The sequence below is a fragment of the Ascaphus truei genome, chromosome 1, assembly GCF_040206685.1.
Source record: "Ascaphus truei isolate aAscTru1 chromosome 1, aAscTru1.hap1, whole genome shotgun sequence".
Lineage (NCBI taxonomy): Eukaryota > Metazoa > Chordata > Amphibia > Anura > Ascaphidae > Ascaphus > Ascaphus truei.
The window spans coordinates 307,574,439-307,601,431 of NC_134483.1; the positions used below are offsets into that span (position 1 = coordinate 307,574,439).

Below are 26,993 nucleotides of genomic sequence, written 5' to 3' on the forward strand. Positions count from 1 at the left end.
CGGAAATCCACAGGTCACTTTCTCCATCCCTCTTCGACGACACTGCCGCTTCACTCCCGGAAATCCACAGGTCGCCTCCTCCATCTCTCTTCGACGACGCTGCCGCTTCTCTCCAGGGAACCCCCATCTCATCCTCCATAGTACCCATCCACCCAGATGTCCACAGCACGCCATGCACAAGAACCAGCTCGTTAGACCGCATGCTGAATGGATTAAGTGTGGATATCCCTGGGAACTCTACTATGCTATGGTAAAGATAGATCTTCTTTTAGAGACCATTCTAAATATGGATCAACGGATGCAGAAGATGGATCAACGGATGGAGAAGATGGATCGACGGATGGAGAAGATAGAGACTGACATAGCGGGGATACATAATTTGCTCGGTGTTCATGCCCCTGTATCCCCGACGCCGGAGCACCCCCTCCACCAGAAGAATTTGTGTACATGTATGCCGTTCACGAGGAGGATAACATGACAACCCGGTCAAGACCACGCCAGGAGACAACACGGCGACCAAGACCGGAGGAAAGCTTCCTCCCAGACAACCTACCCTCGCTTGCCGCAACAAGCACACCCGCTCACAGAAGCACACCGCTCCCAGAACCCAACCTACATACGCTTGCATTGATACGGTGCCCATCATCTTGCGCGAGCCGCCCAATCCACTCAGGGAGAAGTATAGGGTGATGGGTGCTGGTTTACCCCAGAAGTATGCCATGTTAATTTTTAAGCACCACGTGTCCCACTTGGTGTACTTAGGGTGGGCCAACAATGTAAACTACGAAGGAAATCGTGAAAAAAGGGCGCTTCCTGAAAATGTAAGAAGGACTATTGTGGAAGAATTGCGGGGCTATTTTTCAATTACAGACCCTTTAATGAAAATCGTTCGAGACTCCATCAATGGCATTTTGCGCCATACAAGGCATCGGCCCTGGAAAGACAATCTGGTGGGTATCGCATTTGCGTGACTGTTCAACTGTTGTTTATTTTTTGTAAATGTTTTTGTAAATGTTTTGACTTTCTGTACTTGAATAAAGGAGATGTTGCGTTTTTTAAATTTTATGAATAAAGAAATGTTTTTACTTACTGTACACAACACCTGCACTATTCTAATCCCCAAGGGCCGCAAACAGGCCCGGTTTTCAAGGTTATCCTTAAAACCGGGCTTGTTTGCGGCCTTCGAGGACTGGAGTTGTGCACGCCTGACTGTTCTGTACACCATCCTACTGTAAATGTTTTGACTTTCTGTACATAAATGTTTTCACTAGCAGTAAACCATACACTTGTTAATGTTTTGAATTGCTGTAAACTTTAAATGTGTTTAAATTGTGCAGTATTTGTAAATAAATGTTTTTGTACTTACTCCACCAATAAAAGAAAATGTTGATTTGTTTTAAATTGTTCCATTGTCTCCTTTTATACTGTAACAAAATACAGTGTTTCTAGCACATACTGTACAGTACTGTCCAGGCATACTGTACAGTATACTGTAGGCATGCTCAGTACTGTACATCACAAGAGTATTAAAACAATACATGCTGTACGGGTATAGAATACACATATGTACTGGAATGCATGTAGAATAAATGGATACTTTTCATTTTCGGGTTTATTAAACGGTATATATAAAAATGTATTGTATACGGTCTGAAAACAACAGCATACTGTTTCAGGTATTCTATCCTAATCAATAACAATGGTGACTAAACTGTAGACTCTAGTACGTGTTTTTTTTCAGATTCAGCAATGTACAGGCATTGTAACACAAAGCGATATTATCCAGCAAAATCCCTCCATTTGCTGTTTTCCGCATGAGATGACAAAGTTTTCTTTTCTGAGGAAAAACAAAAGTACAAGTTTTACTGTAATGGTCAGTCAGTCCCCTAAAGAAGTTCCCACAGTCCCACCAATAATTTTCTCGGGGGGCGTCTTCTGTTCACATGCGCATGCGCCTACTGTAGATGTGATGACACGCATATGCGTTTCAAGAAGGTTCCAATGCGCATGCGCCTAGCTTTCCACCAATTGTGCAGTACAGGTATCTACTGTAGAAGCTGCTCAGCCAATGATATTGCTTACAGGAGATATTGCTTATTGCTTGATATTTCAAAAACAGAATAAAATACGGCAACATTACTCACCATAGACTTTGCCAATCAGCTGGCGCCGAGCCACTGCCAGTCCCATATTCTTGATCATACACGTAGTTGACAGGTGACAGCGTGACTACTACACCTGTAGTCAGCTGATCAGGCTAGAAATCGCTTAGGTACATGCAAGCTTGCTGGAATCTATACGCGAAATCTGTCTCAGGCTGCAGGTATCCGGGCGGGGATAGACAGCAAGGGTTGTCGGTCACCAGGTTTTCACTGACGGTCGGACCGTTATTGGAAGCCGGTGCTGGCGCATTGCTTGCCTGCTACTGACGTTTCTTAGTTGCTTTTAATATGACCTTTCGCCTTTTGAAGTCTCCATGATCAAAGATACGGGAAAAATCTGGTGCTACACACCAATACCCTCCTTTAACACCGTGTGCGGGATCAATACGAAAAAAACACGGATCGGTACATAACTTTTTCCTCATTGCACACTTCCACACATGAGCATCTGGTGAAAATTTGTAAAAGTCATAGTTTTCGATAAAATACTGATACATTTGAACAACTTATCATCTGTTGCATTAATCGCGGCCCATATTAAATAAGCGTACGTTATGTCGGGTTTTTGGTACACGGACTGCAGCGGTGCACTCATCTCGGAACGTTCAGGACAATAGAACACCAGACACTGCACATTTAGTTTTTAATATGAAAAGCCTAAATTGATACATTATTGTAACTTCTTCAGTACCAAGGTCAATTTACAATAAAACAATGTGGTATTTTTTTAAACACCTGCAAGTCGACACATTACTGAAGCGCATGTGCATTACAATTCATGAATATCTGCCATCTGGCGGATACGCGAAGAATTGCAACCAATTAAATCCAAACCATAATCAATAAACACATCAACCGCGGGTGTGAATGCAACATGAATGCGGTCAGAATGCGGTCAGAATGCGGCATGAATGTGGTGAAGTGCGGTGAAGTGCGTGGCATTCGGAAAAAATACCCAGAAAAATTCGGAGATGTTGGAGAATAAACGGGGACGCGGCTGTATGTGCAATGTGTAATGTAAAAATATAAATTTATGAAGACAACTACTCTACATCGTACAACTGTTAACTGCAACATGTGAGGTTTGAACTTAAGTATGGAACATCTAAATAATGATAAAAGTAATTATTGCATTTATAACTGTGAAAAAGGAAGTATCACAATCTGGTCATTCTTCCTTCAAGTGTTTCTTCCACTGCAGGCACCTGTTCCTCTATGTCCCCAGCCTGATAATTCTCTATGAGACCCGGCATTTCATGACTCACAAACACACTCCCAAGAGAGCGCAAGCCAAAAGGAAAAAAGAAACGTAGAAAGAGATTGTGACAGGATGAATGAACATCACCAGCCATATACCTGGCAAACCTATGTTTAGGCTTGCAGTGCAGCATTGACGAGGTTAAGTTTCAGTTGAGAAGGGCTGCTTAATTAGTCTGACCCCAGCTGCATAATCAAGGTGTTTTAAAACCCCCAGGCTGTACACACATGCAAGCTAGCTGGTCAGGAGACAGGACTGAAATACTGAAGAGATTACTGCTATAAGGTCTGTTTTTCAAAGTACATGTGTGATAACTGTCTGTGTCCTGCATGCTGAAGAGAACTGCCTTGTTTTCTATGCTGAAGAGAAGCTATTTTGTTTTTGTCTGCTGAAGAGAAGCTATTTTGTTTTTGTATGCTGAAGAGAAGCTATTTTGTTTTGTGTGCGGTATGTTTTTAAGGCTCAATAAATAAGCCTTATCAAGAGAACCCGTGTGTGTGGTTGCATGTACCCTGCAACAGAGATCTAATGCAAATTGATTCTTATGAAGAGGGAAACACATCTGGCGAAAAATTATAGGTGAGATCAACTCACATTTCATAGAAGAATATTGCGCTTTATGATGTCTCTTCTCACTGGCACAGCTTGATTGCTCCAGAATATAACAAGTGATAGTATAATATTGTTTTAATAATTATAAAACTGATTATTTCAGTATCTACTTACAAACATCAAATTCAAAAAAGCCCATATAGCAAAGTTTCCCTATTCACAGCTATGTTGTGGAAAGGGAAGTACATCACTTCCCAAAGAGTATACAGGCACACAGTGATCATAGCAATAAAGGTAATTTGCCAGTGCTCGTGGTGGTGTGGGAGATCCTGTACTACCCCAGAGAGGTCATAGAGAAGGTGAAGGCCCTCACCTTGACAAAGACTGCTTATGGAGTCGAAACGTTGGATTTGCTATTAAACCACCCCTTTTGCAAGACCATGTGCCTGGCTGTTTTCCTCCTTCTCTATGGCTTCCCAAAGAGTAACAGGATCATAGACGTACTCCTCCACACTTGTCAAGGCACTTTTAAGTAGACCAAATGTGCACTCTATTACAGATCTGGTAGAACCATGCTCCCGGTTATAGCAGATCTCCATGGGAGTGGATAGATTGGCTACTGGTGTTAAGAGCCCAGGTCCCTTGTTGTAAGGAAATGGGAAATAATTTAGCTTTAATAGGGGACATTAAGAGTAACTAGGGAAATGTTCATGTTATACAGCGTTGTTGGATGAGCGACTAAACCTAATAGGACACAGATTCTCAACAAGGAATGAAATACGGGGAAAACAAAATTTGAAACGCCATCAATTTGTGGATTTTGTCATCAAATATTCCTAGTATTGTCAAACTTCAGTTAAAAATGGTAATGTCTGGCCAATATACTTCTCGCACTATTGTCTGGTATTATACAAGCCTATAAATAAGCCTAGTTTACGCTGACAGTTGAGGCAATAGAGTTGTCCAGAAAGTCCTGTGATTGTCTGTCACAATGATCAAGTATTATCTTGAAGTCAAACAAAAATGTACGGTATATACTGAATAGCACTTCAATTCTCAAATTATTGCAGTGATCCCTGCTGTGTTAATCCAATGGGCCATTAGTCTGCCACCAACTACCACACATGGTATGTGGCAAATTTTCCAAAATCTAGAACGAGATGTGGTCGGATAAAGGCTGCTGAATCCGTACGGTCACTCTGGTGACACTGGACACTGATGACTTAAGCCGCCACTACAATCGCTGAGTCTGGTTCTGGCCGGAGCTCTAGTTGTTTGGGCTTTAGTCCCCTTCCCTGCCTTTCCCATTCCACTGACGTTTCGGCATTTTCAGCTGCTTCGGCAGGCTCTGTGTCAGACACCATATGGTTACTATCTGTGATGCTGTGTGATGACGTTACCAGCATCTGCTGCCGATACTGTCGGAGAACGAGGTTCCATCTGGGTATTGCGTTTCTCTATCGACGGAGTCTGACTGCTGACGGCTACACCAAGGAGATGCTCCTGCATCCACTACATCAAGAGCATTGTGTTCCTTGGGTGGTGCCGGATGTTTCACCCAGTTTCACCCAGGAGCTAAAGTGATTAAGCCCAGTTTCCTCTTACTTCCTGTGGGGATAGCACTGTAGCTTCTCTCCCCTTCCTCAACCCTGCTTGTGGGTCCCTTATTTAAATATTTTTAAAGTTCATTTTTTTTTAAGTTGAAAGAGGGCTGAGTGTAACTGCTTGCTGGGGAGCCCCCCCCCCCCCCTTCCACCCCCAGATCAGTTTGGACACGCTAAAAACTGTGAATATCTGCAGAATGGGTTTTGACAGGTTTGCCTTGCATTTTTTCACAATTTATTTTATATCTGGACATTTTGCAGAAGGTAAAGATGTCCAGATAAAAAATAAATTGTGAAAAAATGCAAGCAAAATAGATTACATAGGGAGACAAAGAGAGTAATCATTGTAAATAAGTTATTCACAAGAAAGTTTAACTTATTAAAAACACACTTTTGTAAAAAAAAAAAAAAAATGACCAAAAGTACCGCTGACCAAAAGTATAAAACACTATTAATTTCTTTCAGAGCTGGGAGTGATGACATTCTTCTATGAAGAAAAAAAAAAAAAGATATTTCCAGTAAAAATAATTTCCTCTTGTAGGATATCGATTAGTGTTACATACAGTATTACTAGAGTAAAAAATCATCTCTAATCTTCAATCCGTCCTTATTTTCTTTGTATAAAAGACAGACTGTAAGTTGGTCACTAATATATCTGCACCAATTACTTCCCTCTATCCCTAAACGTAATGCCCACTCTACCAATGATACTTGTTTTAAAAAGCAGTTTTAGTGTAAAATGGTAATAAGCAAAGCGGACAGCAGTAATGGTACTGTATGAAAATTAGTAGAATGAGACATACAGATGTAGCAATACTTGAAATCTCGGTGCCTTGGCCGTGGCACAGAAGGATTTGTGCTTGTTCGTCCATGGTGCTGGGGACAATGTCTTACTACATCTGTAGCTTCCATGCACAGTTTAAAGCAAAGAATGAAAAGGAAAACAGTGTAGATAATAGTTTTGGGGGGTGTCAGCAATAGTTTATTCCTCACATCTCATTTTCAAATAAAGCTGTCTCTGATTTCTTTGTGTAATACAACTGGAAAGCTCTATGTATCAATACAAAAGATGTACAATTCTCACGCTAAACAATTATATTAGATGTCTCAAATAAAATAATCCTGTTGAATTGAATTAATATTTTTTCCTTTAACACATTTATTTTGCCCTAGAATTGCACCTCCATATGCCCCGCAGACTGTTATAATTGGTTACACATCAACTCTAATCACTTTACTTAGATTTGATATGCACATAATAAGTTGTAGCAATGCTGATTTGTTTCTCGTTTCACTCAACAAATAAGAATCAAAATTAAGAAGGAAAATAAACAATTACCTCTTACTACTGGCATAGAAATAGCAAGTTATTTAAAAATAAATTGGTTGCGTTAATTTATAGTTTGTATAGTATAGTTTTTTCACTAAAATGAAATACAGCTTTAAGTTATCAATGTACAATTTATCATCAAGAAGTAGTAAATATGCCTCACTTTTACAGGTATCAGCATGAAGAGTAATCCAGTTTGACTGGGAAGGGTCTGTTGACTCCAGGATAATTTTTCCTCCACTGTTATGAAATGAGCTTGCATAAACACCCATGGTTGACTCAATTCTGGAAAAATGAATAAGAACAGGGCTATTGATTAACAAACTGAATGTATGAAGGAAAATTACATTAATTGAAGACGGATTGATCCTAATGCAAGCCTAAATTAAATGCATAATGGATGGGAGGATGAGCCGACAGCTACCTACCATAGGTCACAGTGTGACAAGGGTACTCTGAACATATGGCAGAGAAGAAACCAGTAGCTTTATAGTAATGGACTAAGAATATGCCTCCTTAGATTAGTAATGAAGACTACCAGGGAAGAAGGAAGTAACGTATCATTTGTCCTGGATTGGTGTCCAACGTGAACTGTGTTATCAGGGGATTATCCTAAGTATGCAACTAAAGATTGTGTTTTTATATAAATGTTCATGGCACCCTTAATTCTACCTCATTGCATACCCGTCCTGTCAGCTCGGATGCCAGCACCCAGAGAAGGTAAATAGAGACCGGAGTACCACCACTGTATATTAGACACCTCGATGTGACACTTTTTGAGCCGAGTAAAGAGGGGTTAAATATGATAATATGTACAAACAATAACAGATATGGTAGGTGTTTACTAATGAACGTTTCATAAATTACATTTATGTGGAACCCCGATTGTAGGAAATAAAGACGTACTGTATAGAGCGCAACATAATTGCAGCGCTATTTTATTGCATCGTTCTTTATTCCAAATCTGTGCTAAAAATCTTATGTCTGCAGCCAGGTCCCCCTCTGCCCCCTCCCCCCGGCTTTCCCCTTACTTCCGCTGCAACTGGGGAGAGCGCGGCTAGGCAGGGAGGTTGCGCTGGGCGACTGGGTCGCCGGGAGGTTCGCGGCGCACCCGACAGCAGGTGCCGCCATGTTGTATTGGCCATGCATGCGCAGAAGCACTCGTGCAGGGGATATTCCGAGTTGCGACGACCATCTTGCTCCATCACGCGGATGCGCAGGAGCTAGTATAGCGGTAGCCATTACACCCAAAGCTCCACAGGGGAACTACAAATCCCAGCAGCCCCAGGTCTGCACAACGCATGGGCAAGCTCAGCCAATAGGGCTGCTAGGATCTCAGCAGGCAGAAGGATACATTTGGCGTGCTCAGGAGACCACGCCAGTCAGAAGAGGGAGCTGGATCAAGCAGGTAGTGTCTCAGAGTCAGTGGCTCTGAGACTAGGACTAGTATATTTCCCCCCTTAGGCCCAAGCTAGGCCCCGTAGACCCAGTAGCTTGTAGTTGCTGCAGGGAAGGTCCCTTAGATAGGGACACTTGCCCATTGTACTGTTTAGTGTCAGGGACACAGTGAGGATGCCGCAATGTGATTGTGACCTGTGGTCTGGGACCAGACCATCTCTGTTGTAAGAGACTCTGGATGGTGATATTATCCACACCGGAATTCACCCCACTTGGTGATACAAGCTGGTTGTATTAAATTTTATTAAGCATCTGGCTAGCCAGTTAGGACCAACCAGAAAAAGAAAAAGGTGTAAAACAAATATACAACAAAAATCAGTATTTAAGTGCACTAGTAACTGAAAATAAAGTGCACTAAATGAGGATGTGGAGTTTAAAAGAAAAAACACGGGGGGATACCGAGCAGAGCACCTCGCTTAAGGCCCACTGGAAAGTGAATGCAGCTTCCTGCCCAGTGGCCACAGTGTGGGTGTACTCTGCTCGGATACAGGAGCGCACCAGCACCCGGAATAAGGGCTGGCAGATAAGGGATACCTCCCCAGCCAAATGCTGCTTCCTGGACTTATAAATAGCCAGTTTGGCTAATGCCAGGAGCAGGTTGACGAGGAGGTCCCTGGCCCTAGTGTTCCGGGATACTGGGCGCCCCAAAATAAAAATGTGTGGGGAGAAGTGCAAACAGAATAGCAGGAGGAGACCCCTCAAGAATGCCAAGAGGGGCTGCAGTCTGGTGCAACTAAAATATATGTGGAACACATACTCCCTTGTATCAAAAAATGGGCATGTGGCTGGGGAGTCCGTGAAGTGGGCAAGGTACTCTCCCGTGCTCAGTGCACCATGGAGGATTCTCCAGCTCAGGTCCCCGGCGGGAGGGGGAACTAACTTTGAATAGAATTGCCTCCACTGGGGCCTCTCGCCCTCGTTTGTTGGTAGTACCCGCCTACACATGGTATCAGGGCGGGCGACAAGGGTGAGGTAGTGCACTGTATGGAGCATTAGAGAGTACAGCCACCTCCTCGGCCTGCCGCGGAAGCAGGTCGAGGGTATGGTCACCAGCCTGCTTACGCTGGGGACAGTAGGAGACTGAGGGGGTTGGCGGGTTTTGGGCCCACGCATACAGCTGGAGGCGGGGGGTCGGAAGGTGGTCGTGGTGCTCCGTCTGCAATAACCCCTCTAGGAAGGTGCGCGAGTCGGGGGACATGGCGTCCTTGATCTCCTGGAACAAACGGCGCAGAATTCGTGGGGTTGTGTAGTCCATGAGCCGCAGGATCACCTCGGGCTTCACCCATTCTGATCATTCGTAGTCCAGGAGATCCCAGACTCGGGTCATCCTTGCCTGGCAAAAGTTGTGAATGATGCTGGGGGAGTCTAACATCCGTGCACCCCCTGCTAGTTTATACAGGTCAGGAGGTCTTCCCCAACAGCCACTCCTTGCCTAGACACGGAGACCATGCTCCAGGCCTTGAGGGTTTCCTGGTAGCATGCCGGCAACACTGAGAGGTCTCTCCCAAACCCCTCAGGCTTGATGAGAAACAATTGTCGGTCATACCCCATATTGCGCAGCTGGCGAAGGAAGCTGGAAGCCAGCTGGCACCACTGTGGAGAAGGGTCTGCATACAGGCATCTCTGCAGGTTTTGGAGGCAGAAGGTGTGCACCTGGGAACGGACACACGCTATTTTTCTTGTCTGCCCTCTCCCAGAGGGAGGAACATAACACCCGAAGAGACCCAATGCTTTCCCATCCAGAGAAAGTCCAAGCAACTTCCTCTGGATCCTGGTGATAAATTCAGGAGTCAGACTCAGGGTGCTCAGCTGGTGCCACAGCTGAGAGGCCACCAGCTGGTTGATCACCAGAGTCCTTCCCCTGAGGGAAAGCATTTTCGCGAGACCCTTCCACGATCCCAGATGAGCGAGGACACGTTCCTCTAACTCTGTCCAATTCTCTGAGACCGGGCACTCCGCAGTGGACAGGTACACTCCCAGATACTTGATTGCATCTGCCTCCCACAAGATATTACGGAATGTGGGAGGCAAGGAGTCTAACTGTATGGAAACCTCTAAAAGGCCTGAGCATTTGGACCAGTTGATTCAAGCTGAGGAGGCTGCAGTATAGAACTCCTGGCACTCTTGTGCCCGCTCCAGATCAACTAGGTCCTGGGCAATGAGGAGTATGTCATCAGCATTGGCTGAAAGGACTACCCACATGTCTGGTTCTCTTAGCACTAGTCTGGGGAGCCTTCTCCTCAATAGACAAATGAAAGGCTCGAGGGCTAGCGCGTAGTTGACCGGACAAGGGGCAACCTTGACGTACTCCTCTACCAAATGACTAGGGTGCAGTCAGGGGCCAATTGATCTTAATCAAACACTCTGCAGAGGTGAACAGCATTTTCAGATAGTCCACGAAACGAGGGCTAAAACTGTACGCATGCAGAGTGGCTATGAAGTATCGGTGATCTACCCTGTTAAAAGCCTTCCCTTGAGCTTGGGAGAGAAAGGTGAGAGACAGACCAGTCCTGCGAGAGTAGTGCAGCAAATCCCAGACCAGAAAGCTATTATCAAAGATGGTCCGGTCCGGGATCGTATAGGACTGTCGGGGTGAATCACCTCTGCCAGCACTGACTTGAGCCTCAGTGAGATGGCTTTGGCCACAATCTTATAGTCCGTGCATAGCAGCGAGACCGGTCACCAGTTTTTGATTTGGCGGAGATCCCCCTTCTTGGGCAGCAACGTTAATACTGCCCGTCCACAAGAAAGGGGCCTCTCACCAGCCTCGAGGGCTTCATCAAGGACCTGTTGGAAGTCAGGTCCCAGAGTCTCCCAGAAGGATCGGAAGAACTGTACGATCAGCCCGTCCATCCTCGGAGATTTACCATAGGGCATTAGACGGAGGGCGTCAGCTCAGTTAGAGTAAGAAGCTTATAAAGCCTCTCTGTCTCCCTCGCTGACCGTTGGAAGCCTCTCCCATAGCACCCTACAGGTGTCTGGATTGATGGGATCCGGAGAGAACAAGTTGGAATAAAACATCCAGGCCCTATCCCAGATGCTCTCCGGATCCATCAGAGAGGAACCGTCATCAGCTAGAAGGTTCCCCTCGTTTTCTCCAGAGTGTAGAAGAGGTGTGACCTGCGATCCATCTCCCGAAGAAAAAGAAGGTGGGATCACACGTACGCCCCCTGAGCCTGGCGTTGTTCCAGCTCACGGAGGGCGCACTTCCTCTCTATGTATTCGCGCTGAAGGGCTTGGTCCCCAGACGCAGGCAGCCGTTTCTCAAGATCGAGCACCTCCTCCTGGAGCACCTCAATCCCAGCATCGTGCTTCCTGCTCGCACCGTTGGCATACACCTATCACAAAAAGCACAAGCGCACCTTGCCCACGGCCCACCACTGACTCAACGTGGCAGAGTCACCCTTGCAACCTCTCCAGGCCATCCAGAACTCCCAGACTGACGTTGCAAAGCCCTGGTCCTCTAATAAAGAGTTGTTGAAGTGCCAATAGGCGGCCGAGAGAGCTAATTGCATTATCGCCACAATCACGGATGCACAGTTGTGGTCCGTGAACAGCGCCAACCTAATGGCACTGGCCCAATGTGCCCCACTTCATCCCAGATCCCCTTCTGCATTGCCATTCAGGATACTAGGGTGGTGCTGATGGGGAAGATGAAGCGTGGTTATTGAGGAGGGGGATCAAGTGGGCCCTTCTATAATACCTTGGAGGGTCCCAATATAGAGATCCCTCCTCAAGAAACCACGAGCCCTGTGACATCCAGGTGCACAGACAGCAGTGGAGGAGGCCATTAAGGCACTTCGTGCCTCTATGGCTCCCAATAATACCAGGGATGCCACACCCGCTACTGCTGTGCCTGCAGCCACTCCCCAACGTGCCCCCAATATGGCACAATCAGTACCACCCTCAGGTCCCACCCTGAGGATGAAATGGATTCTCCTGCTCAGACGCCAAGTGGGAAGCCCATTAAGATCAAGCTGAGGAGGCTAGTTTCCGCAGAGGAGGGCGGGGATAACAATCTCCTTTTTGTTTGAGATGGTGATGCCACTACACTTTTATCATTTATTGGCACTCTTAATGATAATAATTTACAATTATATTTCACTTCTAATTATCACTGCCAACATATTCAATATTTCGATTTACTTTTATATGTTGATTTGAAGTTACATGTCCATACTGACATATACCGTAAACCCAACTCACGGAACATGTTTCTTCACGCTGACAGCTGTCATCCCAAAACTTTACTTAGGGGCATACCTAAAAGGACAGTTCCTTAGGTTATAAAGGAACTGTTCCAACCAGGAGGATTCCCTTGTACAATCCCGTAATTTGTTTGACAGATTCCTAGCCAGGGGGTAGAACGTTGATGACCTCAATAGGGCCTTTGGAGAAGTACAACATATTGACAGAGCAAGTACACTCAAAGGGAAAAAGAGGGACCCAGTTAATGGGGATCTTCCTATGTTTATTACACAGTTTAGTGCTCAATCAGAACAACTTAAAGCTATTGTAAAAAAGCATTGGAAGATTCTTTAACTCGATCCCTCGATTAGCTCATTAGCTAATGATGGCCCAAGATTTGTTTTTCGTAAGGCTAAAACATTGGCCAATCATTTGTCACCAAGCTTGTTTCAAATGGATAAGCCATTTGCCAACATACAGTAGAGGCAGCGGTTATTCTAACTAAAACCAGTGGCAATTCCCCAAAAGACCCAGGTACACCCAGGTACATTCTGAATACATTTCCTTAAACTAGCCCCAGAATTTTTGCATTGATTAATGGCCTATCAGATTAACAGCGGGGGTCCCTGGCAGTCCCATTCAAACTGAATTGGAATGCCAGGGATCCCTGCTGTGTTAATCCTATGGGTCGTTAGTCAATGCAGAAATGCCTTAAACGTGCCTCAAACTAGCCCAGAACATACCCAGCACATACCCTGAATGTAACCCGGCTAGTTTAAGGCAAATGTTAGAATAAGCGTTGCCTCTACTGTACAAAAAGGCACCTTTCGGTGCAATCATTGCATCGCGTGTCCTGCTATGTAAGTATCCTCTTGCTTTGCTTCCACAGTCACAGGCAGAAATTATGGGATTTACTCATTCATTAATTGTGAAACCAAATTTTTTATCTACCTTCTGACCTGTGACTGTGGTAAACAATATGTAGGACGGACTATACGTTTTCTCAAGCAAATAATTCAAGAGCATCTTAGATTGATTAAGAAAGAAGATCTCAATAATCCCGTTTCTAAGCATGCTGCTACTTGCCCTATGGGTAAACCACATTTGTTTACCTTTAAAGGCATTTAACATGTCCCCATCATATCAGAGGTGGGGATTGGGTAAATAAGCTTGATAGGAGGGAGATACACTTTATTTTCACATTACGTACCAGAACACCCTTGGGTCTCAATACTGATTGGGATATAAGTAATTTTCTTTAAATATATTCATATATTCAGGGCCTCCCCCGTTCCCTTCCATCTCCTCCTCCCCCTCCCCTCAATCCAAGCATCGATCACTTATATCAAGCTTATATCCGTGTTTTCAATAGACATACAGGGTTCCATGTCCCTTAACATTGACGTAATGGCAAAGTTCATTATATATATATATATATATATATATATATATATATATATATATATATATATATATATATATTATATATATATATATATATATATATATATATATATATATATATATATTATTGGATATTTTATGTTGTTTATGCTTTCTGTAATGAACATATTGTATTTTTTTAGGCACATATATACAGTATGTGTTTTTTATACTATATTTGTGAAAGCACTGTATGCCTGTCTGCATGGCCTCTGTCCCTAGGGGAAATCTCATTGGTCCCTTGGCCCGCCCGCCCCCGCACACCTCTCATTGGCCTGAGGCGGAGTGACGGGCCAAAGGACACACACAGACACACAGACACACAGACACACACGGTAGGGGGGGGGTGTTGTGGGGCTCACAGTGTAAGCAGCACATCTCCCGGTCTCTTACCCGCCGGTCCCGGAGGCTTCGCCTCTTCCTCCCCGAACATCAGCCTGAAATCCAAGTCATCGTGACCTGCGTGCACCTCCTCCTCTCCCCGTGTCTCCCCCTGGTGCTCCGCTCAGCTCCCCCCCGGTGCTCTGCTCAGCTCCCCCCCGGTGCTCCGCTCACCTCCCCCCCGGTGCTCTGCTCAGCTCCCCCCCGGTGCTCCGCTCACCTCCCCCCCGGTGCTCCGCTCACCTCCCCCCCGGTGTTCCGCTCAGCTCCCCCCCGGTGTTCCGCTCAGCTCCCCCCCGGTGCTCCACTCACCTCCCCCCCGGTGCTCCGACAGGCAGTGGGCAGGCAGCCTGCACCTGCCACGCGGCACCTAAGATGGCGGCGCCCGGAAGGACCCCCTTCCTCCCTCGCGGACTAACTAAGATGGCGTCGGCCGGAAGGAGAGGTGACGTGTGTGTGTGTGTGTATCACTGTGTGTGTGTGTCTGTGTGTCACTGTGTGTTTGTGTGTGTGTGTGTGTGTGTGTGTGTGTGTGTGTGTGTGTGTGTGTGTGTGTGTGTGTGTGTGTGTGACACTGTGTGATGGGGGGGCACTGTGTGTGTTATTGTGACACTGTGTGTGGGGGGACACACTGTGTGTGTGTGTGTGTGTGTGACACTGTGTGTGTGACACTGTGTGTGTGTGTGTGTGTGTGTGTGTGTGTGTGTGTGTGTGTGTGTGTGTGTGTGTGTGTGTGTGTGTGTGTGGTGTGTGGTGTGTGTGTGTGTGTGACACTGTGTGTGAGTGTGTGTGCCCCCCCTCCTGTCCATTGCCCCCCCCTCCTGTCCACTGCCCCCCCCTCCTGTCCATTATCCCCCCCCCTTCCCCTTCTGTCCACTGTCCCCCCCTCCCTTCCACTGCCCCCCCCCTCCCGTTCATTGAGTTGATTGAGTTAACATACACACAAGCATATTAATATATATATATATATATATATATATATATATATATATATATATATATATATATATATATATATATATACATACCTGTATTAAATTTAGTATTACACCTTGTCAATATTTTTTTATTGATTATTTAGACTGTACTATGATTCTCATTCTTATGACATAAACATCAATGTATACTCACATAGCAATACAAGTTTATGTATAGGTTTATATGGGCATTAAATAGCATTGCGAGTTTCTATTTTAGAACATGAACTGGAGATAGTCAATCCTCAATGTTACCTTTGTGGTCTTAATAGGATTTTTTTAATATGTTTTGTATTATAATAGTGTGTGAATAATCTATTTCATCCATATGTATTTATATGTCCCAAACTCTGATTATTTTATATTTTTCTGTTTGTTATTTTAATTGTTAGGTTTTTTTTCTATAAAGTTGTTTTGTTTTAAACAACATAGGTTGACGTGGTGATGGTTTTGACGTCATCACGTCGAGTTGTGTGGCGCGAATTACAGAATCACTTCCGGGTTCGGCGAACATACAAAAACCCATGCTGGAGGTAATATTCAGACACTTTGATAAAGCTTCATTGAGAAAAATATGTCAGTGTAATCCTTCATTTTGGGCAATAAATCGTTTTTATTCCTACCATGTCATTTATCCATTTTGTGGTGCGGTGCTTTGGCTTCCTGGTTACTTTTATTTTGAAACGTTCTGCATGGTCCTCGATTGGGTCGTTTGGGAAGTGTTGGCAAAGGATTAAACTGAGAGCTCGGTAAAGGTTTTCACATTCATAGGCATAAAAATTGACACACAATAGATGGTCTTTTGATTGCCTCAAGGGAAAGTGAGGGAGCATAGAGAGAAGGTTGTGGAGGTGGCACAGTCTAGAAAGGTTACTCTTAGGGCACTTCAGTCATTGATGGGCAGGCTGGCATTTACGTGCAATGTGATACCCACGGGATGGGTATTTTGCAGGAGTCTCACAGTAGCTATAGCTGGGATAAAAAACCCCACCACTTTCATAAGTGTATTAAAGAAGATTAAGCAGGACTAAGAAGTGTGTATAGAGTACTTGGAGGTGGATAACAAAGGTATCCAGTGTGTATTGGTATGCTGGGAGGTGACCTCGGGTTTTGGTGGGTAAGGAATTATTAAGCATTAATTTACTGTTCCTGGAATTGTTTTGAGTGGAGTTATGGAGGCAGCTCCTCAATGACCGTTTGGTTCATTTCCACTCTGACAATATGAGGATAGTATAGGCGATAATGCTACTATAAGCTTCTTCCCCGTGGGTTAGACTTCTAAGGCACTTGGCTTTATGATGCCTTGAGTTTAACATATGGTTCTGGCAAAGCACATACCACGAGTATCTAGCTGTATGCTGATACATTATTGGTTTTTGCAGTTGGGGCCAGAGGTGGAGGAATTTGGGTGGGAGTGCCGGTCTACCTATGAAATCTTGGGCACCCAGACTGATGTATATAGTGTGACAATACATGGCTCTGGGGAACTGGGAAGCCTACTGGAAGGCATGGGTTGAATGGAGCTTGTTTTTTTTTACCAAGTCAGAGGCTTTATCTTTAGAGGAGGATGGGTTATATATTATCAACATTTAGTAATTATGCCGCATCCAGCTTGGTAGCACGCGATCTGTCTGGAATATAATCTATTTTTAAAGTTTTTTGGGTGAAAGGATGCCACCAAACAGTTGTTGATGCAAAGAGTATTAACGGCTGGGAAAAAAATAATCGCAATGGAGGATAGGAGTGATCCAATCACACCAGAGATGTTGGCTACATTTGATGAAGATTCTGGAAAAAAATGTTTTTCAGAGTTTGAGTTTTAGTTTTTTTTTAGCAAAATGAAGGGGTGCAAAGTGATTGGACCCCTAAGAGAATTCACTTAACCGCACTCCACTGAATTAAAATATACCTTTTAATGAATTACGTAAAACATATATTACCAAATGAGTGTATAACGTGAATTAAAAGAAATTAAATCAACATCACTTTGCACCAGAGTCACATAATAATTGTAACTAGACCCTATCTATCAACTAATAGTGATAGGGTATAGGGGACTGATGGTACTACTAGTCAGGGTATAGACCCCTATGGATCAGCTATCAGAGCGGATGGTAGGTGAATATAACCAGTAGTGAGGAAAGAAATAATAAAATTAAATAAATAAATGACTAACACACATAGTGCAGCAGCTGAGACAGTGAAATAAATTTGACCCTGACGAAGCTCCATAGCTGGAGGGAAACGTGCGTTGGGCACGCAATGTTGTCAGTCTCCTACTTGGAGCTGTTTTAATGCAGTGTTAGTAGTCACCTGTTTCAGTCTGCAGAGTTCAAGTGTCACTATTTGATTATACATTAGTGTTGTCAGCTAGTGAGGTCTTTTACCATCTCTCTACCCAGTTATTTATGTGCTTTGCAGCTCCTGTGCTGTGAATTTATTTCACTTTCTCAGCTGCTGCACTATGTGTGTTAGTCATTGTGTCTACACCCATGGTGCCCATACCCTACACTGTGTACTAAACTGATATATCATTAGGGTGTTTGAACAGCACATGACTGTACTGGGTAGAGCTCTCATTTATTTATTTAATTTTATTATTTCTTTCCTCACTACTGGTTATATTCACCTACCATCCGCTCTGCTAGCTGATCCAGAGGGGTCTATACCCTGACTAGTAGTACCATCAGTCCCCTATACCCTATCACTATTAGTTGATAGATAGGGTCTAGTTACAATTATTATGTGACTCTGGTGCAAAGTGATGTTGATTTAATTTCTTTTAATTCACGTTATACACTCATTTGGTAATATATGTTTTAAGTAATTCATTAAAAGGTATATTTTAATTCAGTGGAGTGCGGTTAAGTGAATTCTCTTAGGGGTCCAATCACTTTGCACCCCTTCATTTTGCTGATTCACTTTTCAGTTCACAGTCTGCACTCACTTTATGATTATCAATATATATTTTTTAGAGCTGCTTTTGTTTTAGCCTTCTTCAGAGAATTAGGATTTGGGGGATCTGGTGAGCATATTAAAGGGATATTGGGTCTGAGGATGTTAAGGTGGTGCTTTAGGCTATTGTTGCGGCAGTCAAAAACTGCTAAAGGAGAAAAGGGTCTTGGTCAGAAATTAACGGTTCAGCGGTGGCGGGGGGGAAGGGGGGGATCAAATGGCCTCAGCAGTGGAGGTGGTTGGACTGGTGACCCATGGAATTAATCTATGGTTGGCCCAATGTTGGTTGTGTTAGGGAGGTGGTCTCAGGTCTGTGTCAGATGTGGCAGTGAGAAAATGATGCATAGCAGAGCTCTTCCCTGACCAGTCTTTAAGTTCACTGTTAATCAATGTGGCAGTATTTATTTAAGGGGATGACAGGCAGGCAAAAGCTGGAACTAGATGGAGGAGAGTAATACAAAACGTCTACATGTCATTTAAAAGCTCTTTTATTGTCAACCACTTAAAATAGCTGATTGCTATTTTTTCTGCTTTCATATTTTAAATTGGATGATTTTAATAGGCAGAGCTGCATCATTCCTCCACATGGGAACCCACCTTTTGGAAGGTACATGAAATAGGTAAATGTATGATAGTCATTGGGTTTGATCTTTCCAGTGACCAATAACTTCTAGCTAATGGGCACCAGTGATGTCGAAGGGGTTTAACATTATCTTAATAGAAAGCAAAACCATTGACGTTAAAAAAAAAAATTAAATTGGTGACAGAGGTCCTCCTTGCATAGGGCTTAGCAAATTAAAAAAATTGTAAGCTCCTCGAAGAAGGTACTCATTTTCTTAATTTTTACTTTTATATTTGATGTGCGTATTCCCATTATGTCTCATATTATTTTGTTGTGTCCATTACTGCTGTGAAGCGCTGTGTGCAAGGATGAAGCTATACTGTACATATACATACTGTACATAATTAAGCACACATTCACCACATCTGAGTATACGTTTCTTTTTTGGGTGGTTGAGAGTTCCAGATGGGATTGCTGCTTTAAGGCTCTTGGTGCCATTTCCACTGTGTTTAAACGGTTTTAAAGATGATAAACTATATAGCAGCATTTTAGCACAATGTTGTTATTTTATGGAAAAAATTATAATTTATCATTAGCATTATAGAAAAATGTTTGTCCTTGCACATTTCATTATGCCTAAAAATGCAATTTCTTTGTTTTTAAAGGTTATTGTGATTTTTTTTGTTTCTGTCTATTGAAAGTGTTTTTCACAAAATACAAGCAACTATTTGAACTAGTCCCATGAGAAATATCACTGGATTTGAACAACTGGCGAAATCCCCAAAGTTTAAATTAATTAGGTTTAGCAGATTCTACAAGCTGTTTCTGTTTAGCACTGAAAGATTGTTTTGCATTATTTATGTTTCTGACAAAAGTTACAGAACAGAGAAATTCTGTTTATATTCACTTGGTGGCAGAATCTGCATAATAGAATATAATTCTGGTAAACGGGCAAATTATTTTTTTTGGCTTTACATCTCTAACTTGTCTAACCCTAATTGATTGGCACTAAAGCGGACAATTAATGTTGGTGTTGAATTGGTTTAGTGTTATGCAAAGCTATTTTGTGATTAGCAAAGTACTATCCCTGGACATAAATGCTATACTCTTGACTTTTCTGCTGTGATATACCTAGCTGTATAGCGATACAGTATATTACATTAAAGACTAAAGCTTTAGAATATTCACAATCCATGTTTTCTGATTACATTTCTGTGGATTAAAGGCCCAGGATTGCCCTTAAATGTTAATGAGTAATGAGTTAGCACGATTTAATTAAATGGAAAAAAAAATAGCTTATAAAAGTACAAATCTAATCAGAACGAGGCATATGGCTGGATTGCAGGCCCATCTTGACACCAAAGGTGTGTCCAAGAACATTTAACCCAGGCAGGGCGATAATAGCCAGATAATGCACTTTTCTGAAGGGGTTATTACTGAAATATAGTATGATAACGTTATCATTGAATAATTGGCAAAATCAGTGATATTCAGGGTTATACTTTGACTGTTCTTGGTCCCAAGGCTCAACAAAGTATCAGGCCGTTCCTCCTTCTCTTACCGTGCACCCCAAAATTGGAACAACCTACCAGAGACTCTCACTTCCACCACCAGTTTAAGATCTTTCAAATCTAAGGCTGTCTCACATTTTAATCTGGTCTGTAACTGTTTCATACGCCCATAATATATATTTTCTTTAACTGTGCATGCAATGTCTTGTATATAATGTATACCCTGTTCATTTATGTAACTGTATTTGTAACCATGTAGTATTTGTCTTAACTCTGTGCCCAGGACATACTTGAAAACGAGAGGTAATTCTCAATGTATTACTTTCTGGTAAAATATTTGATAAATAAATAATTAATAAATTAAATAAATAATATTATGTTATCACTGTGGTGAATAACATGACCTTCTCCTGCAGCATATGAATGTTTAAACTAATTTGTTAATTATCTATGTTCTTTTCCCAATCTGCAAACTTCCCTTTTGCACTGTGGTTACTCCTTCAGATAGCACCAGGGAACCCTAGAGGAATATTTTCTGGCATAGCAAATAGTAACTTTATAAATCAGAGTTCCAAGTCAGTGCACAACACTAGTTTTGCATACCTTTTCTGGTGACTCCTTTTGCTTTTTTTCCCTTAAAATACATTTTTACAGTATGTAGTAGAGCAAATATATTTTGCAGTGTTGTAGACTGGGACAAAAACAACATACAACTGTCAAATTCATTACAGCAAATAGTCATAGATACTGCACAATAGCTTAAAGGTGCGGTTTGAGGTACTCTATCAAAAACACTTCTTGAGGTAAATAAAAGAATTATGCAGCAGGGTTTAATAACCAATTGTTCTACTTTACAAGCTAGCAATACAAATGACTAATTGATACCTAAAGATTGAAACCCAGGTAAGCATTAAATATTTGATTTATAGTATGATTTATAGTATGAAGGATTCATGTTTTTATGTTTTTAATATTGACATAGTCCGTGGAATCCAGAAGCGGAGCACAGCTACAGTGGAAAAAACAGGGGCTACAATCCAGCAGAGATATTAAAAGACCTTTATTGTGTGGTGGTGGTGGGGGGGTCAGAACAAACTCTGACGCGTTTCGGGACGGATCCCTTTGTCTCACTCTTTGACAAAGGGATCCCTCCCGAAACGTGTCAGAGTTTGTTCTGACCCCCCCCCCCACCACCCACACAATAAAGGTCTTTTAATATCTCTGCTGGATTGTAGCCCCCGTTTTTTCCACTGTAGCTGTGCTCCGCTTCTGGATTCCACGGACTGCTTCTTCTTGCTACTTTCAGCTTGAGGCACGCTCATCATGGGGATTGCACTGCTGCTTTCGTGAGTACTCTGCCTGTTATGCTTTCATTCATATCTCCATAATAGTTCATGCCTGTCTCACTGGATCTAGCTGATTAGCCCATCATGGTATATATGTGGGTCAGTCAGCTTTTCACAGAGACCCATACATGACTTTATGTTATTACAAAGGCACTATGCATTGAGTCTCATGCAGCGTTCATTGCTGGATTACCCCCAACATCAGTAACTTTAATTACTATAACAAATTATAGCCTGCTCTAACTGAGCCCTGACCATTGGGACTGGTACCCTAAAAACCACCCAAAAATCTACTCGTCGAACAAAAAATCTACTCGCCACCTAGCCCCGCCCCTAGTCCCGCCTTAAAAAATAAATAAAAATGAATAAATTCCTAGTAAGAACAACATTCATTTTTGACATTAGTTTATTTATTGTATTACATTATACTACAATTAGTCCTTGTTACGTGTGTGTGTAAATGTTCCTGAACTCCATAACTAGTGCCTGGACGCCCCCGCGTCACAATATCTAAAGCAGCAATCCCACCTGGGATTTTACCTAATCCGCAGTCCCTCAATGTCCAGGTACCCTCATTCCCACAATGTTATACATTGGAGGGGAGGTGTTCCCTACCTGTCTTCTGGTTTAGGGGGGGTTCCGATGTCTTCCGTGTGAAGCTCGTGAGTTAGATCTGGAAGAAAGCAGTATAGGTTATTTCGGTGTAGGTATAGGGCAGTTAAGAAATATAGGGTAAATAAGAGATCCAGAGTGTGAGAAAGAGAGAGTGTGGGTGAGAAACAGAGAGAGAGAGAGAGAGAGACACAGAGAGCGGCACACACACACACACAGAGAGACACACAGAGAGAGAGAGACACACAGAGAGAGAGAGAGAGACACACAGAGAGAGAGAGACACAGAGAGAGAGAGAGACACAGAGAGAGAGAGAGAGACACACAAAGAGAGAGAGAGACACACAGAGAGAGAGAGACACACACACACACACACACACACACACACACAGAGACACACACACACAGAGATACACACACACACACACACACACACACACACACACACACACACACACACACACACACACACACACACACACACACACACACACACACACACACACAGAGACAGAGAGAGGGAAAAACACAGAGAGAGACAGAGAGACAGAGAGAGAGAGAGAGAGACCCAGAGAGAGAGACAAACACACACACACACACACACAGAGACACACACAGAGAAAGACACACACACACACACACACACACACACACAGAGAGACACACACACACAGAGATACACACACACACACACACACACACACACACACACACACACACACACACACACACAAAGAGAGAGAGACAAAGATAAAAAGAGATACACACAGAGAAAGAGAGACACACAGAGAGAGAGAGACACAGAGAGAAAGAGAGACACAGAGAGAAAAAGAGAGAATGAGAGAGACACAGAGAGAGAGAGAACACACACACACAGAGAATGAGAGACAAAGACAGAGAGAGTGACAGAGAGCGGGCGACAGAGAGAGGGCGACAGAGAGAGGGTGAGGGCGACAGAGAGAGGGTGAGGGCGACAGGGAAAGGGTGAGGGTGACAGGGAAAGGGTGAGGGTGACAGGGAAAGGGTGAGGGCGACAGAGAAAGGGTGAGGGCGACAGGGAAAGGGTGAGGGCGACAGGGAAAGGGCGACAGGGAGATGGTGAGGGCGACAGGGAGAGGGCGACAGGGAAAGGATGAGTGCGATAGGGAAAGGGTGAGGGCGACAGGGAGGGGGTGAGGGTGACAGGGATAGGGTGAGGGTGACACAGGGAGAGGGTGAAGGTGACACAGGGAGAGGTAGAGGGTGACACAGGGAGAGGGAGAGGGTGACACAGGGAGAGGGAGAGGGTGACACAGGGAGAGGGAGAGGGTGACACAGAGAGAGGGTGACACAGGGAGAGGGTGAAACAGGGAGAGGGAGAGAGGGTGACACATTCACAGACACACACACACACACACACACACACACACACACACACACACACACACACACACACACACACACACACACACACACACACACACACAGTCAGACAGACACTCAGACACTCACAGACACACACACAGACACACACACACACACAGTCAGTCACACACAGTCACACGCACACACAGTCACTTAGTCTGTCACTCACACACACACTCACCCGCAAGGCAGGGGGTCGCACATGGCAGCAGTGGGGCCTCCGCACGGCAGTGGGCCCTCCACACGGCAGAAGGGCCTCTGCATGGCAGGGGGGGTTGCACATGGCAGCGGGGGCTTCCGCACGGCAGCAGGGCCCTCCGCGTTAACCCAATCAGGGAGGGGGATTTTTTTTTTTTTTTTATTTTGGCGCAAGCAGGGAAATTGATAGAGCCGCAGCACTGCTCGCCAGCGGCCTAAATCCACTCGCTACGGGCGTGTGGTTATAATTATTTGTCAAACACTGTATATATATATATATATACACATACACACACACAACAAATGGAAATATTACTGTATGCTCATTTGCATGTCTTAGACAGATCTGCAACCCCGCCTTTCACCATTATCATCCAGCACACAGCACTTCCACTGCAGCAAGGGATTCTGGGAAATGACATGCAAATGAACACACAGTGCCACCTTTTGCTTCAAAACCATAAACATGGTTCCCTTTAGGCTTAAGCTTGCTGCATGGTCACAGCTTTGAGCACAGCCTGGGTTAAGATGCATAGCCTGCAAACCCACCCACAGACAGACTATTTCGACCTTAATGGGTCTCCTCAGTGTGGGTTTGGTTATACTGGCTATGCAAAAATGAAGCAAGGGATAGGTTTTACCATACTTAGTTAAGTTATGATGGGTAAATGAGGACAGACATTTTAGCATGCAGACCCTTTTAGCATGCAAGCTAGGGCAGCACTCTGGCAGTGAAGGGGTTAAACTCCTTAGGCTGCGTCCATGGTATGGACGAGCGCGGACGCTTTCGCACTCTGAGCGATCATACTGCCTAAAGGCAGTGTTCGCGTCTATACGGCGTACGGGCACGTGCGGAAGCGGGAGTGGGCGTGCGTTGCACAAGAAATTATTTCTTGGCGCGACAGGCCGGTCATGTGAGTGGTTCGCCCAATGAGGGCGAACCAGCTCCATGACGTCACTGGCAAACCCCTAGACACGCCCACGGACGGTGCACGTACCATGGCCAGGTAAAGCACCCGCTTTCCCTCAGCCTACGCTCCTCCGCACAGGCGAAGTGACTATGGATGCAGCCTAACACCTGGTCCTGCATGTTAGCTGCCTCTTAGCTAGGCTACTGTGTTGCAGCTCCCAGGCACATGAGGTATGATTCAGAGCTACGAAAGATCTAGTAGGCCATGTGACCAGTGGGGTGACTGTTTGGTAATAGTGAGTTTTGCCCAGAGACTGGGGGAGGAAAGGTTCCCACCCCCAGGGTATATAAGTTGGGGAACTGCCCTTTATGATTAGGTGTGCCCTGGGTAATGAGTGAAGACAGGCCTGAGAAGTTCAGCTGGGTTAAGTAGGGTCCAGTTCTTCCAGAGTATAGGCCCCGGGGATGCAAGTAAAGCAGCAAAGCACATAATCGGACAGGGGAATAAAGAAGCCTTTCTCCTTGTGCAGAGCAGAGAGGGGTGAGGTTCCTAGGCTGGAGCTAGGAGACCAAGAGCAGCTACTCTGGGAGAGGGTGAAGCCAGACTACATGTGGAAGGGGTAGCGTGAGGTACTAGTTCTGTATGACTTACAGGGAACTGAAAACCTGCCCTGATTATTGCTGCTTGGTATACTGATCCTGCTGTGAAAAGAGAATGAGTGTGCTCCAAACTAAAAGTGAAGTAAATGAAATAATGAGTAAATAAGTGTTAATAGTGTATGTGTGAATTTTTGCGCTGGTTTCTGTCTTTCTATACGGATCTTGCTGTGTCTAATGGTGCTGACAATAAAAGCAAGGAGACTGTATTAAAAGTTCCTGTCGCCCTGTTCTACATCTATGCCTCACTACAGCCTTGGTCTGGATACACCAGAGAAGCCCTGAGACCAGAGGTAAAACTGATTGAGCTACACTATGCTGAAGCAGGTAGAAAGCATGTCAGCAGAGTAGAAAGAGTCTGATTGCGTGTACACCCTATCTTCTGCAGCCGGGTGGTGATAGGGGTGTATATATGTAACGGTGTTTCCCCCACCTGGTGGGAGATTTGTCCATTACTACGGTGTATGGTGCATATACCTGCAGGCAACAGGTGGCTGAGTCTTCCGCCGGTGGTACTGGGGGCACAGGACCAGGCTACTGGGGTTCATACCCCACATATCTCTTTAGCAGTGCAGCGCCTCCATCTGCCGTAGACTCCAGGAACTGAAGGTGATCTCCCACGGTAGAACTTATTACCTCTCCCCCCAGTTAGGCCACGCACCAGGCAGGAGGTATATAACAACAGGAACGGTTTATTGTTTTCTGTACAGCACAGTTACACGGCAGAGTTCTGCCCAATGCAGTACTCTGAGCTCTCACTGAAGGATGGTCCCTGGACCGTCACTACAGACCAAGGGCACCCGCAGCCATCCTAGCTCTTCCCCACCTTCCTAGCAGAGGCAGAAGGATGGTCTACACTCGCTCTCCCCCAAGGGGAAGAGGACTGGAGAAGGCCCAATCTTAGCCTTTCCACTGTGCGACCTGCCTTCCTTAGAGGGGGAAGGACACTACTACATTTAGGGCGGTCCTGCCTTTAAGTACTGCCAGGAGGAGGACACCAGGTCTGGCTCATGATTGGTCATGCCCAGGTCTGATGCTACCGTCTCCTGCTGTCACTCAAATGCAGTTCCTAGGAGGGGGAAAACCCCATAGCAACTACTGGCGACCTGATTGTACCAGGGTTTACTGCCAGTCCAAGGGCAGAAAAGTAGCCATCAGGTGACCTGGCTACACAAATATGTAACAGGTTTTCCCCCACCCTCTGGTGGGAGATTATGCTATTACAGGATGTGTTGTGCTGGTTACCTGTTGGCTCACAGCAGTGCTGAGTTTCCGCCGGTATTAATGGGGAAGACAGGACAGGCTTTTTGGGTGATGGTTGATTCTTTCTCACTGGTGCGGCGCCTCCATCTCTTGCAGGCTCCAGTAGCACTGGATGCAATCCCTGCAGGAGAACCCTCTTCTAATACTCCCCCTGATTAATTGCAGTCTCAGGCAGGATATATAAAATAATTGGAACGGCTTTATTCTTTAACAGCAATAAATA

The 26,993-nt window shown here is 44.4% G+C and overlaps 1 protein-coding gene across 1 annotated transcript in view; it reads right to left on the minus strand.

Moving 5' to 3' along the window:
* The window catches only part of LOC142470750 (uncharacterized), a 347,019-nt gene that overhangs the window by 313,236 nt on the left and 6,790 nt on the right, over positions 1-26,993 (minus strand). Inside the window, exon 2 of the mRNA XM_075577441.1 lies at positions 7,070-7,191. Within this exon, the coding sequence (XP_075433556.1) occupies positions 7,070-7,178 (109 nt within the window). The 5' untranslated portion in view covers positions 7,179-7,191. The remainder of the gene's footprint in view (positions 1-7,069; positions 7,192-26,993) is intronic.